The sequence below is a fragment of the Podospora pseudopauciseta genome (assembly GCF_035222475.1).
Source record: "Podospora pseudopauciseta strain CBS 411.78 chromosome 5 map unlocalized CBS411.78m_5.2, whole genome shotgun sequence".
Classification (NCBI taxonomy): Eukaryota; Fungi; Ascomycota; class Sordariomycetes; order Sordariales; family Podosporaceae; genus Podospora; species Podospora pseudopauciseta.
Genome location: NW_026946666.1, coordinates 2,388,099 through 2,399,892, shown reverse-complemented (window position 1 = coordinate 2,399,892; position 11,794 = coordinate 2,388,099). Strand labels below are relative to the sequence as shown.

Below are 11,794 nucleotides of genomic sequence, written 5' to 3'. Positions count from 1 at the left end.
TTGTTATTCTTTTTGTGATAAAGCTATGGAGTAAGTAGTGGCATTTGTTAGTTGTTGAGTGATGTTGTTTGTCAAAAATAAGTAAGCATGATGGAATCTTAAGTGAGAGAAAACGCTTTGTGCATGGTTTGTGTGTGTCGTTTGTTCATCTATCATCTCCACCGCCCCCTCTCTAGCAATATTAAATACAGCAAGCAAAACGGTCTCTTTGGTGTCTGGCCTTGTCTTTTTGTTTGTGACCGACACTGTCCCAGTTCCATACGCCTGCCTACCTCTCTTCTCCAACGTCTGCCTGCCCCCCCCTTTACACAATCGTCTCCAACTGCCTGGCGTACCCCAGCGTGTTTTCAATCACCATCTGGCCAACCTCCTTCTCCTGCTCCTGCTCCCCTTCCTCGTCGGCGTTGAGCTCGGCGGCAGTGGGAAAGTAAATAGTCCTATCCTTGATGACCCAACCGCGGCTGTGGGCAAAGTCGACGACGGCGCCTTCCGAGTCGAGGAAGAGGAGGGACTGGGCTGAGAGGAAAGGGAGGGACGGGTAGGCGCGCTCGGAGGATGAGGCGATTTCTCGGCGGATTTGGGGGGTCAATACCTTTTTGTTGATGTTAGCATTCTGTTTACGGATCAGGGAGGGAAGGGGGAACAAACCTCGCACAAGACCCCAAACTCCTCACTCGGAACCTCCCCCTTCTTCATCGCCTTCCAGACCCGGTCATACGCCCCCTCCATGAGCCACCTCTCCAGCTTGATGGGGTACCCCAAAAACTTGTCGTTTTCCACTTCTGCGACAGAACCGCGGGTTGAGAGGCCTTCGAGGTCGGAGTGGAACTCGGTGTAGCGGCCTTGGGTTAGGAGGAAGAGGAGCCAGAGGGCGGTGACTTTGTTTTGGTTTTGGGAGGGGGAGGAGAAAGCAGAAGGGGGGAGCTCGTAGAAGGGCTGGAGCTGGGAGACGTAGCGGGTGAAGGAGTCGGGGTTTTTGGCGCGGAGGGAGTGGAGGGCGCCGAGCTCGTAGACCTCGCGGGCGAGGGTAAGGTTGGCGGGGGGGGCGGTGGGGGAGGGGGTTAGGGCTGAGAGCTGGAGGAGGAGGAGTTTGGCTTTTGAGAGTAGGGTGGTGGATTGGGGGAAGGGGAGGGAGGGGGTGCGGAGTTGGGTGAGGAGGGTGGTGAGTTGGCGGTCAGCCATGGTTGAGGATGGGTGTGGTGGATGGGAGCTTTGGGAGCTGTCGATAGGAGGTGCCTTTGGGGGAAAAGGCGATGGTTGTTGGGTTGGAGATGTAGATTGGTTATTCAATTCGATATTCGGTTGGTATCGTCGTCGTTCGGTAAGTGTGCAGTTAATCGGGGTGAATGCCGGGTGGATGTTTGGCAGCGGTAGTTTAGGTGGTGATGGTGATTGTCAATATCGATTATCAGTGGTGAGGCTGTTGGAGTCCGCCGCTGGCAGCTGCAGGCTGAAAGGCTGACGTCCTACGTGCCCTGTGCTGCCGCCTTGGCATTAGGAGCTCTTGGGAGTCTGGGGTAGAAGCTGGCAGCTGGTCGGCAGCTGTGACCGACTTCACATGCCAAGGTTCTTCAACTGCAAGAATGTCTTGCATCAACCCTGAAGCCCTGGAGTGTCACCACACATGGTCACTGGTATCATGGTGTAAGCCGCGAAGCTGACCTCATGAGTGCAGAGAAATCTATTTCAGAGTTTTGAGTGGCAATCCGGGGGCTCAGATTTTGAGCTTCGAAGACAAGACTCATCACGAGGTCGTTAGTGGCCTCAGCAAAGTATCAGCCACCGCCGGTTTCCTACCAGTGCACCATTTTGGAAGGAAGAAATGGCGGTAACTCTTGCCAAGATTACAGTGGTTGAAGTTGGTCTCTAAGCTGTACCACGGATTCTAGCATGCGGTGTATCATTAAGCAATCAAACATGCTGTTATAAACATGGGACGATGCTGAGTTAAGGGTAGGGTGTCAACCTCAATATCACCTTTTGGGCTGCTGACCCTGGTAAGAACGAGGCTTTTTTCACGGTTCGGCTCGTGATGCCAGTCCCGATCCAGCAGAACCAGGCAGATCTGAAGAAACATAGAGAAGATGGTGTGTAACTCAGAATATTTCGCTACACATTCGTACCCATCACGGAGGGCTCGAGATGGTAGATCTCGTGGGCTTCGCCTCAGTCCAAACCTCAAAGGGACGCTTGATTTAAATTTCAGTGGACCGCCCTTGTTCCTTGCATGCCAACAAGCGGCATTCCAAGGTTCTTCTTTCCTTTTCAGCCGTTTAGAGCTCAGCTCCGTGTGCTACTTCTTTGAGCTGGGCCGCACGAGAGCTTCTAGGTCCAAGACTTTAATGTCCTATATTTCCTGAGGTATCACCCGCTGTTCTTATATGACCTATCGACAAACACCTCGCCGCGTATCTTGAAGAGTCTTCAAAGCCTCAAATCAACAAGAGAATATAAGAGAATGTTCTTCTGCCCCACCATCGACGACCTGCAGGCCACTTCCCCGCGAACGCATTAGCACACTGTCAACCCCACCATCACTGTCGCAATGACGTCCTGGGCAGCACCGCGCTGGGGTAACCAATACGCGGGGCAAGCCGCAACGGCTTCGATGCCGACCATGGGAACGACTGGCCCTAAGATGTCGCGAATGTCAGGTACGTGAACCGTTTTCCATGCCCGCTTCTGATCACACTCCGGGAATCATCTGCGGATCGGGTTCTATTCTGGGCGCAGTACATGGAATCCTTCCTTCGCTGGACCAGAGGGCAGCGAGCCAGAAGCCAAGGGGAGAAACATGGGATCCCAGTAATCACCATCCATCGCCAAGGAGGGGCGCGCCTTCGATGCAACAGAGCAGCTCACCAACACAACCGCTCGACTGCGAGGAGACGGCGGAAGCGCGGCAGCAGCACAGTGTACCAGATTAACAGAAAAGGATCACAAAATCCCCAAGCCTGGGACCTTGTTGCTCCGAGTTTCATGACAGGTTCTGTCGACCTATCCGCTGCTTGCCTCTTTGCTTCGCTGCCCACTCCTGGAGGGAAGAGGAACAGCCAACAATTGCCGCCCCTCATCTATGAACACGGGCAACGATTGACGACTGGGAGGACACACACACACACGGCCACGGCACCTCGCTTTTCTCCAACTCCCGTCGCATTTTATCTGGCTGCTTGAACCGCTATACCAGCTCCTTAGTTTTGACCGTCGCTGTCCTACCCTCTGGCCAGCAAATATCGTCGCCTTGTAACCTGTTTCTTGGCGCCCCTCCTTTGCATCGCCAGGCCCTAAATCCCCGCCATCGCTGGAACCCAGCACCTGCACAGACGGATTCCGAAGCGGGAAGAAGAACAACGCCGAGTTGGGCTGGATTGCTGTTTGCTGACTGCTTGGTTGGCTAATTCATGCAGGCTCGGGTCAGCCGTCAGGCGACAAGTCTCGAGTCGAGATGCCACAGTTCACTGCGACTTTCGTCCCAGGCGGGTACGATGATTACTACATGCCGCCAGAGGTCGTTGCGCCTGCCCCTCAACGGTAAGCCTGCCTCCTTTTCTACTTACTCACTCTGTTCCTGCGCCCTGTCTCATCCAAGTCCGGGACTCCCAAATACCATCCGCAGATCCTGCTGTGCTGTGCGCCTTTGCGCGGCCTCCATCTCCGGGCTGGACCGATTGGACAAGGCTTGACGTGGAGCGCCAGACGCGGACGGAGGCTGAGGAAAGCTGGCAAGGCGGAGGCTGACAATCTCGGATCATCTTGCAGGGTAATGCCTGAGGTGCCCCAGAACATGCAAAACGACATTCAACGCATGGAATTAGAAGCTCGCGAATCCCGAAGAGAAAGCAACTCGACATTACTCAACCCCCGTGGCGGCGACGCAAAGGCGTAAGTTGATCCCCCCTCTCTCGACCCCCCAAACGCAAGCTTAATGAAGCCGCTGCGATTGGAGGGGCCCCACGCAACGTCCGCGGTAGATCAGGCCAAAGGCCTACACTACAGTACAGGATACAGCGCGCTGACTCTCTCAACCCCCCGAATCTAGTTTCAAACCCTTCCAGACCAGCGCCGCCGGCTCCACCACAATGGACGTCCCATCATTCTCCCCTTTTCCCAAGGTCAAGGGCGAGAACATCCCGCCCAGCGACGAAGAGAAGGAGGGCATTCTGTGGCAGGCGCGCAACCTCGTCCTCCACTCCAACAATGTGTCGATGCAGGTCACCTGGGCCCGCGACACCCTCATCTGGGTCGAGGTCGCCCAGGAGGCCGCGCAGAGGGAATGGAAGCGGGAAGGAAAGGGGAAGGAGAGGCCCGCGACACCAAAGACGGAACACGACCTGCGAATAGACGCCGTCAGCATCATCGACTACCTCGCCCAGCAGGACCACCCCGAGGCAAACTTTATGAAAGGAAAATGGCTCGAGTTTGGCAAGTTCGGATTCCGAGAGAACAAGCGGGAGGCGTATTCGCTGTACAAGAAGGCGGCCGAAAATGGGTACGGTAGGGCCGAATACCGCATGGGCATGCTGTACGAAAACTCGAATGATATCGCAAACGCCATCAAGCATTACACCCTCGGCGTCAAGCTCAAGGATTCGGCCTCCAACTACCGCCTCGGCATGATGCACCTGATGGGACAGCACGGCCATCAAAAGGACTATTTGCAGGGGTTGGAAATGATTCAGCATGCAGCCGACACGGCCGACGAAGACGCCCCTCAGGGTGCATATGTGTACGGCATGCTGATCGCTCGGGAACTGCCCGACATCACCCTTCCCGAGAGCATCCTGCCGTGCGACCTGACGGTAGCTCGACAGTACATCGAAAAGGCGGCCTATCTCAGCTTTGCCAAGGCTCAACTGAAGATGGGACAGGCATATGAGTTGAGCCAGCTTGGCTGTGACTTCAACCCTGCCTACTCGCTTCACTATTATGGTCTCGCTGCCCGCCAAGGCCAGCCAGAAGCCGCCCTCGGTGTCAGTCGCTGGTTCCTCTTTGGTTACGAAGGCGCCTTTGCCAAGAACGAGCAGCTGGCTTTCAAGTATGCACAGGAAGCGGCTGTCTCTGGACTGGCAACGGGCGAGTTCGCCATGGGTTACTACCACGAAATCGGCATCCACGTTCCCAAGGACGTTAGAGAAGCCAGGAAGTGGTACGAGCTCGCAGCCGAGCATGGCAACAAGGACGCCAAGGACAGACTCGAGTCACTGAGCCAGTCTAAGACACTGACCAAGGCTGACCACGAAACAACAACACTCACTCGAATCAAGTCCCAGCATGGCTCTCAGCGCGGCAAACGGCCAGACAGATTTGCAAGACAGAACGAGGTCTTGCCTACACTTGGGGAGACGGTGACACCCCCGCCTGGTGCGGCCCATTTTCTTTACTCTAATTCTAATGCTTTTGCTCTCCGCAACTATCACCAGCAGCCACTAACAGGAATACCAGACCGGGTCAACTTCCCAGACCCTACCCCTCGACCTCCTGCTTTTGGGGTAAATGTAGACCCGAACAACCTTGCGCTGCGCCCCAAGAGTGCAGCGCCGTATCCCCTCGAAGACAACCCGCCACCGCTGAATGCGAGGCCAAAGTCAGCGGCGCCCTATCCCGAGGATGATATGCGTGGTCCTCATTTGAACCCGGCAGCTGGTCGTCTCCCTGTTGGACCGCATGCGGACCGTCCCGGATCTGCTTTCGGTATCCGTCCTTTATCGCCAAACGGCATGCACAGTGCTCCTCCTGATCGCAGTCGTCCCATGTCTGGACAACCTCCTCACGGCGGCTGGGGTCCCCAAGGTGCTCCCGGTAACTATAGACGCCCTAGTCCGGGTCCTAGTGCACAATATCCACCTCAGCAGCAAAACGGACGGTATGGGCCTCCGGGGCCTAGCATTCCTTCCGCTGGGATGCCACCTATCGGCGATCCGACGAGGCAACGGCTCCAGAAGCCGAACCCGAATGCTCCACCTCCCCTCGCTCAAGGACCTCCTCCGAGTCAGTATCCCCCTGCAGGTGGCAAGTACCCACCCCAGGGCAATCCCGGACTGCAGCCGGGGCGAGACTATGGTCCGCCTGGTGGTGGGCGCCCCAACCAACGCCCTGTCAGTGACGCTTACGGACCTCAAGGCGGGTACGATCGTTATGGTGCTGGACCCCCAGCTGCTGCTGCTGGGAGGGTGCCATTGCCAAACCCGAATCTGCGACCAGACGCGCACAGAGTGGAGAGCATGCCTGCAAGCGGGAGACCAGTTCCCAATAACGGTAGGCCGGTGTCATCGCATGCTCATGACGGCGGGCGTGTTAGTGCGCCCCCTGGTAGTGCAGCGGCGGCCAGACCAAGTCCGGGGCCGGGAACTCCGGGTTCGATTGCTTCTGGACCGAGACCTGCCGCCGGGAGACCACCTGTTAAGACCGATCATCCCGATGGAAAGACGATGGGTCAGGGGCCCGCGACATTTGAGGAGATGGGCATTCCGCAGGGGAAGAATGATGGTGACTGTGTAAGTTTTCTTTGGGCTGGTGCAGTCTCGAGATGGCATGTGCTAATAAAGAAACAGGTTGTGATGTAAACGATCCTTGCTCCCTGACAAGTAGCATCGTGTTCCACAGCAAAGCAAGCAAATATATCCCAGACAAATACAACAGACATTGCAAAACGGAGGATTTGGGAGTTTATAGGATGGCTAGGTCGGGTAGGATTAGAAAGCTCGGTTTTGTGGGTTGTTGGACTTTTGGACGGTAGCACACATGACATTGGCGGCCGGCAACGTTATGGTAGAAGAGCAAGCGCGGTCGGGTGTGGCTTCTGTATATAGTATTTTTGTCTTTCTAATTATGAAGTCTTTTTGAGGGTTTGGTTTTTGTGGATTGTTGGGCATTGTGGCGTTGGCTGAGTTATCGTGTGGTGGACAGGGTAGATATGGATCTTCTTTTGGCCCAGCATGTTACGGTTTGATGAGGTATGATTGATGATCTATTTTATCTTTCCTTTCGTGTTGTCATCGTTAAGGTGGTCATTTGGTGGTGTAAGGTGACTATTCTGTTATAGGTATTGCAGTTTCAAGGCCAAGCAACCCGGTGTGTGCGGCCTAGGTTCCTGCATGATGTCCGAACGGGAACTTGATTAACTGCCGGTATGTGTTTGATCGATTATGCGGGGAAGTTTGGATGGCAAGTTCCGGGGTGCCTGGGCTTATTGGGAACCTTGGGCCGGAGAGTTGGGGTTTTGTGTGAGGGTGTTGATGCGGGGAATATATTGATGGGTATCTTGGTTCTTCTTTATATCCAGCTTTTCATTACCAGCTTCTATCTCTAGCCGCTCACTGTGACCCCTTTTCCAACACCCCGCAGTACCTATCTCATCCTCACCGTCTTGTCAGAGCTGAAGAAATGCCAAACGTGATCATCACCGGCGCCACCTCTGGCATAGGCCTGGCAATAACGCACTACTTTGCCTCGTCCTCCTCCTCCACTCCAACAAAGATTGCAATGCTAGATATCAACTCCTCGGTTGGCCCGTCACTCGTTACTTCCCTGTCGACGCAGTACCCAGACACAGAATTCTTTTTCCACGCCTGCGATGTCTCCAGCTGGGAGGCACAGGCATCAGTGTTTTCGTCCCTTTACGACGGTGAGTTTGGGGGTAGGGTCGACGTCGTGGTTGCGAACGCAGGCGTTTCAGAACGGGGGTTTACCACGCTTGTTGTTGAGCAGGACGGTGACAAGTCGCACCCTCCGAAAAAGCCGGATATGAGTTGTTTGGAGGCCAACTTGTCGGGTGTGGTGTACTGTAGGTCTCCCAGCATGTATCTCACCGGGCAACAGGTTGACACATGATAGCGATCAAACTCGCGATCTATTACATGGACCAAAAACCATCAGAAGAGGGAGATCCGGGGTTGATACTCTGCACAGCAAGCAACGCAGGCCTCTACCCCCTCCCCACCGCACCCCTCTACGCAGCGTCTAAATTCGGGGTCGTCGGCCTGGTGCGATCTGCCGCTGGGCTGGTAGAGAAAGAAAACATTAAGATTTGTGCGCTCGCGCCGGCGGTGTTAGGTACCTAACTTGTGTCCCTCCCTCTCCCGAGAGGTTTGTTGCTGATTGAAAGCCCGGCAGAAACAAATATCGCGCCTAGGGAAACTATACGACGGTATGGTCATCACACCGATGGAAACGCTCATCAAAGCGGTAGACAGGTTCGTCAAGGGTGGGAAGGAGGTCAATGGGCAGGTGGTGGAGGTTCACGGGGGTGATATCACTGTCAGGGAGGCACACGCGTTTGTGGATGCGGATACGGAGAGGAATTTTGTGAGGTTTAGGGGGTTGGGGTGGGCGTAGGTAGAAAGATAGTGATCTCAGGGATGGAAGAGAGAAAATCAACGGTTGGATTTTGACTTTGCGTATAGTTTTACGTCGTGGACACATAGTTAAAGAATGCAAAGTAGAGATAAGGGGGTAAAATAAGATGGAAAAATCCTCTTTCTTTTTTTCAAGCTTTTGACTATCGCTGAAGGCCTAAAATACATGTTTAATACCTATTCGCTACCTTGAAGGTCTGTTTGCTATCTTCAAGGGCCTACTTCTCAATATCCGCAATCACCGCCTCAACCCCCCTTTCTCTCAGTTCCCTCACCTTCTCAAAGTACTCCCTCGCAATGCGCTGGCAACACGCCCAGATCCTCCTTCGATTATACACGCCCATTAGTGGGCCTTGCTTGCCCAATTTCTTAGAGGCAAGCAGCTTCTGCAGGGTACGTAGAAGCCCCTTCCAATATTTGGCTTGCAACACATCCTCATTGCCAGGGGACGACAAGACTTCCAATGCCTCATCAAACCAAGGCATCGATATCTTCGCCAGACGATAACGCCAAAAGTTCTCATTCTCCTCAAGGTTCTTGTGGACGATGTAAGACGCACAACAAAGCGAGAACAAATCCCGGTCAGGCAGCAAGCATGAAATTATGTGGATCAAATCGTAAGGTAGGATGTTGAAGCGGTCGGATTTTACCTTGTCGGTGAGGTCGTCCAAGAGATACTTGCTGTCTTGGGAGGTCTTGATGGCGTTTGAAACAAGAGCCAAAACCTGATCGCGATGGGGACAGTCCGTGGAGAAAGGATTGGCGTGGATGTACTCGTTTCCCGGTAGAGATTCCCAGTACTCTGGAATCAGTGGCCGGTCTTTAAAATATGTGATATTCAGCGCTCCCCCTGCCCAGTCGGACAACTTGTTCATGGCAAAGAATAATGCATCCTTGTCCAGCTTTGAACTTCCGTAGGGGTCAGGTTGGCCGGTCAGGACCTGGCAAAGAGTTTTGAGACAGGGCATGTGTACTGGATACACCCAATTTATCGAGTCTCTAAACGTAGAGTCAATGTAGGTGACAACATCTAGACGAGATCGACGGCGGCCCCGGGTACGCGGATAGTTGAGGTCACGAAGACGGATTGGTCCTGGTGTGAACGTTACCGTGCCCAGGTGCCAATCGGCCACGCCCCGGCCAGATAAATAGCATCTAATATAGAATGTTAGTATCACGCCGATCAGACCAGCAGAAGAACATAAGTGACTGACTTGGATGGGCCCGGTGCCTCCACGTTGCAACCTAGGGCATATACAGTCATGATCCAGTGAGCATGGCGAGGCCTCAAGATCTTTCGATCGTATCCGGTTCCTGGCACTTCGGACCAGTGAATATCATCAAAACGAAACTCGTTAAACTCAAGCGCTTCCTCATCTTCACTCTGGATCGAGCCCTCACTTGGGGCCATATCGTCGAAACCAATCTCGGCTTCTTCCTGATTGCTTTCACCAGACTCGGAAAAATCCTCCTGATCTTCGGGGTGGGTGGCCTCGTCCTCCTCCATATCGTCAGAGACCTCAATGGCCGCATGCTCACTCGTGTGTGAGTTGCCGTCGGTATCAATCGAATCTTGATTTTGGGATTGGTCGTCGTCGTCGTCAGAGTCATCCTCGGGGCCGCTCCAAGCAACGTCTGACTGGGTTGTTGATCCGTTCCAGTCATCATTCTCGTCATCTGACCCGGGCTGGTCATCTGGATGGGGTGGGCTGAAGACAATGTCCCCAAACGGGCCCCCACAGATGGCGCAGAAGCAAGAAGCACCGCTCATGGTGCAGCAATGATAGTCGAGCTTGTATGATGCTCGGAATCGTCCAAAGTCAGGTAGCGGCCCTTGAATAGAATATTGGGGTCCTAAATGATCAGAGTGAGTGAAAGTGGCTGTTGCTTTGAACCCGAGCTTTCGGTGGTGGATGTTGGGAAACCTGTCGTGCCCCACCTCTGTTGCCTGCCCGTTGAGCAGAGGGGCTGCTTGCTGCCTTTGACGAGGGAGTGGCGATTGGCAAGGCATAACACAGAAGCATTAGGTACTGGAGCACATCTTTGATTTGATAAATTTATTATGCACTGCTCAAAGAGGCGATTTTTTGAATATGATATCAATGTTTATCATTATGTCGGGATGTAATAACATCCCTCCAAATTCTCTATGCATTGTCTAGTCTATAAAAAACTGAAACCTTAAACACCGCGCTATGCATGTAAGTCAAAACCCACCTTTTTACTCCTCTCCTTCCCATCCTCAAGACCAACTCGTGGTGGTAGAAGCTAATTTTGCGCATGGAATGATTACTCAATCCATACTCCACACCATCTCCCCCATGTTCTGATCCCTATGCACAAGCTCCCACGGATACCCCCTCCTCCTCCACTGGTTCTGCGATATCGCAGTAATCATCATCTCATCCAGCACCGTCGCGCCAGCCTCATACTTGCACCTCCCAAGCGGACCAATATCGGGGTAGAATATATCCGCCACCTTGCTCCCGTTCGCGGTGTCGTCATTGTCCAAATCAGTCTTTTGCTCATCAAGGAACCAGTCCTCACTCTCAAGCTTGACATGGACAGGTGGCCGTACAATTTTATCCCATGCTCCAATGAATGCCTGGTCGGCAGGGTGGATGACCTTGGGCTTGTTGAACGCCTGAAGGGGCGTGTGTTCATACACAAACGCCCTCAGCGCCTTTCTGTGTATCTTGGCCCAATCAACCTCCCTCTTTGCTTTGTGCTTCCGCTTGAGCTTGTTAATCTTGTTCGAATGTCCCAGGGACGGCCGGATATTCATGGCTGCCTTCTTTGAGATTCTGTATGAGCATTCTTCTTGGTGCTTGTAGCACGGAAACGGGAGTTCGACGGGGGCTTGAGCGACGGGCAGGGGGTCGTTCCTGTGGCGGAAGCCGCGGTTGTGGAGGATTGTCTGCGCAGCCTGGGGGAGAAAATGGATGGGGCATCTGTACAGGCAAGCAAACTGAGTTGGGTTACGGAAGCGAAGAAGCTCGCGGAAGAGGCCGATGCCGTTGTGAGACTGGTTGTCGGGGCATCCGCACTGGTAGAACTGGAAGAAGAGGCAGCAGGTGCACTCGGGGACTGGGATGAAGAGGGCGAGGTTGGGGTTGAGTTTGAAAAAGTGGAAGCTTTCGTCAGGTGTGAGTGGGCGGCTGAGCATTGGGTCGTATGATGGGTTGTACATTTTGAAATTTGGATATTAGTTCTTTTGGTTTTGTTGTTTTTCGGGATTGGAAATCCTGGTGTCAGTAAAAGAGAGTGTAGATACTGATGAAGTCTTTGGATATCCTGAGGGAAAAAGAGATACACGATGCGGAAAGTCACTCATCTGTCTCTCTGTCTAACGCTGGAATACCTTACTGGAAGGTAGAGTGTTTATGGTTGAATTGAATGGAAACGAAGGAATAAACGCAAAATACAAACAAGAACGC

The 11,794-nt window shown here is 53.5% G+C and overlaps 5 protein-coding genes across 5 annotated transcripts; 2 read left to right on the top strand and 3 right to left on the bottom strand.

The window, feature by feature from the left end:
* Positions 1-52: 52 nt before the first annotated feature.
* RPN12 (regulatory particle non-ATPase) lies at positions 53-1,887 on the bottom strand. Its single transcript, XM_062913219.1, has 2 exons — positions 649-1,887; positions 53-592 (listed from the first exon to the last, which is right to left on the bottom strand). The coding sequence occupies exons 1-2, from the start codon at positions 1,180-1,182 to the stop codon at positions 305-307; spliced, it is 822 nt and encodes a 273-aa protein (XP_062764488.1). The 5' UTR covers positions 1,183-1,887; the 3' UTR covers positions 53-304.
* On the top strand, positions 1,727-6,566 carry QC763_506280 (uncharacterized protein; the record flags this gene model as incomplete). Its single annotated transcript, XM_062913218.1, has 5 exons — positions 1,727-1,828; positions 1,890-3,534; positions 3,763-3,885; positions 4,043-6,497; positions 6,555-6,566. The coding sequence occupies exons 2-5, from the start codon at positions 3,449-3,451 to the stop codon at positions 6,564-6,566; spliced, it is 2,676 nt and encodes an 891-aa protein (XP_062764487.1). The 5' UTR covers positions 1,727-1,828; positions 1,890-3,448.
* An 820-nt stretch (positions 6,567-7,386) lies between these two features.
* Positions 7,387-8,337, top strand: QC763_506270 (uncharacterized protein; the record flags this gene model as incomplete). Its single annotated transcript, XM_062913217.1, has 3 exons — positions 7,387-7,786; positions 7,837-8,055; positions 8,135-8,337. 3 exons carry the CDS (start codon positions 7,387-7,389, stop codon positions 8,335-8,337), a joined length of 822 nt encoding a protein of 273 aa, XP_062764486.1.
* Positions 8,338-8,450: 113 nt separating this feature from the next.
* On the bottom strand, positions 8,451-10,368 carry QC763_506260 (uncharacterized protein; the record flags this gene model as incomplete). The annotated part of the gene is made up of 2 exons (XM_062913216.1): positions 8,451-9,512; positions 9,572-10,368. The coding sequence occupies 2 exons, from the start codon at positions 10,366-10,368 to the stop codon at positions 8,576-8,578; spliced, it is 1,734 nt and encodes a 577-aa protein (XP_062764485.1). The 3' UTR covers positions 8,451-8,575.
* Positions 10,369-10,650: 282 nt separating this feature from the next.
* QC763_506259 (uncharacterized protein) lies at positions 10,651-11,547 on the bottom strand (the record flags this gene model as incomplete). The annotated part of the gene is made up of 1 exon (XM_062913215.1): positions 10,651-11,547. One exon carries the CDS (start codon positions 11,545-11,547, stop codon positions 10,651-10,653), a length of 897 nt encoding a protein of 298 aa, XP_062764484.1.
* Between the last annotated feature and the right edge of the window lie 247 nt (positions 11,548-11,794).